The following is a 1,628-nucleotide window of genomic DNA, read 5'->3' as shown; positions in this document are numbered from 1 at the left end:
TCCCCCAGGGTTTCCACGTGCCCTCAGCCAGGCCTACAAGCCCCACGTTCCCCCAGGGCCAGGGCATGGGTGCCAGAGGAGAGGGAGGGAGCATGGGCATCGGGGAGCCTGGGACACTGTGGAGCCACCCCTGACCTTCCACCACTTCCCTTCCCCAGCTGAGCAGTGAGACCCTCAGCTTCTCCTTCACGGTGGAGCGGGACATCCCCGTGCAGGACCTGAAGCCAGCCCAGGTGAAGGTCTATGACTACTACGAGACAGGTGAGTGGGGGCTGGTAGTGCCAGAGGGAGCAAGGGTGGGCAGTGGGACACGTGGAGCGGCACAGGAGCTGTGGGGACCCACAGCTGCCGCTGGCCTGGGCCATCACCTTGATCTCTCTGAGTGCAGAGGGGCCCAGGGTAGAGCTGTGGGTGCTGAAGGTCCTGTGTTCAGGTCTGGCCCTAGAGCACAGCCATGCCTGTGTTCCCAGGCAGACCTGCTGCTCCTGGTGTCTCTGCTGTCCTGGCTGCTGTGCCAGGCTGGCAGCAACAGAGTTGTTTGTCCCCACCCCAGTGTGCTGGGAGAAGGTGCCTGAGCAGCCCTTGGGAGCACTGGGGTGGAGACCTGCTGGAACTGCTTGTGAGGGGTGGCTCTGCCTTGCTGCCACTGCCCCCACACGGGGCTGTGACTTCCCCCACTCCAACTGGGATCAGTGGAGGGAAGCTGGGGATGGTGTCAGCAGCCTGCTGTGGAGCCTGGGAAAAACATCTCTGGTGCCTGCCCCTCTGCCAGTAGTGCCGAGGGTCACGACAGTTCACTCTGTCCTTTCCCTTCTGTTTTCCAGATGAGTTTGCCACACAGGAGTACAGCGCTCCCTGCACCACAGGTAGGTGCCCATGAACAACTGAGAAGCTCCATCATGGGCTATTGCAGGTTCTCTTGAATTAGTCTTTGCAGACCTTGCGTTTCCCCAGCCTGTGTATACTCGGCCGGTGTATACTGCATTTATCTTCACTGTGCCTACTTCAGTGTCTTGGCATGCCTCAGTACAGAAACCAAAAGCACTGCTGCCATCCAATTTCTTGTGTAAGATCAGATACAGCGTTTATTTTCTTTCACTGAGAATAGCAATCTCAGTGTTACTGCCTTCATTCGCACAAGTGGCAATCCTCTTTTCCTCTGTGTTTATGTCATATCATGCAAATAAGATTGAAGTCTCCCTTGGCATGGAACACAACACCCAGCATTTTGTGTCTCTGCCCTTTTTGGGGCCACATCTGCTGTGCTGCAGACACTGAAAGGTACTGAGGAATTGTCTCCCAAATATCTTAGTGAAATTTTCGTGTTATCCACATGTCTTTGCTGAGGACCTTTCAAACTCTGCCCAGAGTTATTTTTTGCCTTCCCTTGGGAAACCCAATGGTTGAGAGAGAATGTGTACTAGGATAGCTCATGTATCTCCAGGATAAATCTGCCTTCCCTCCCCTCTCTGTAGCATAGATATTTTGAATTGTCCACTCCCATTCTGTTATCTGTCTGCAACTGGGCATTTTTAGGTGAAGCACTTTCCCAAAGTTGAATAGGGCTTGAACTCACATAGCCACCAGAACACAGAGATGTCCAGGGCTATGGACACTGCCCACCAGAA

At 54.4% G+C, this 1,628-nt stretch overlaps 1 protein-coding gene across 1 annotated transcript in view; it reads left to right on the top strand.

Moving 5' to 3' along the window:
- The window catches only part of LOC114072486 (alpha-2-macroglobulin-like), a gene marked incomplete at its 5' end in the record, with an annotated part of 16,018 nt that extends 14,429 nt beyond the window's left edge, over positions 1-1,589 (top strand). Inside the window, 3 exons of the mRNA XM_027910374.1 lie at positions 125-261; positions 825-866; positions 1,537-1,589. Of these exons, the coding sequence (XP_027766175.1) occupies positions 125-162 (38 nt within the window). The remainder of the gene's footprint in view (positions 1-124; positions 262-824; positions 867-1,536) is intronic.
- Between the last annotated feature and the right edge of the window lie 39 nt (positions 1,590-1,628).

The sequence above is a fragment of the Empidonax traillii genome, unplaced genomic scaffold (assembly GCF_003031625.1).
Source record: "Empidonax traillii isolate 1590-97213 ecotype Southwest subspecies unplaced genomic scaffold, ASM303162v1 scaffold3322:size16526, whole genome shotgun sequence".
Taxonomy (NCBI): Eukaryota; Metazoa; Chordata; class Aves; order Passeriformes; family Tyrannidae; genus Empidonax; species Empidonax traillii.
Note: the sequence above shows the minus strand (reverse complement) of the source record. Positions and strands in the feature narration are given on the sequence as shown.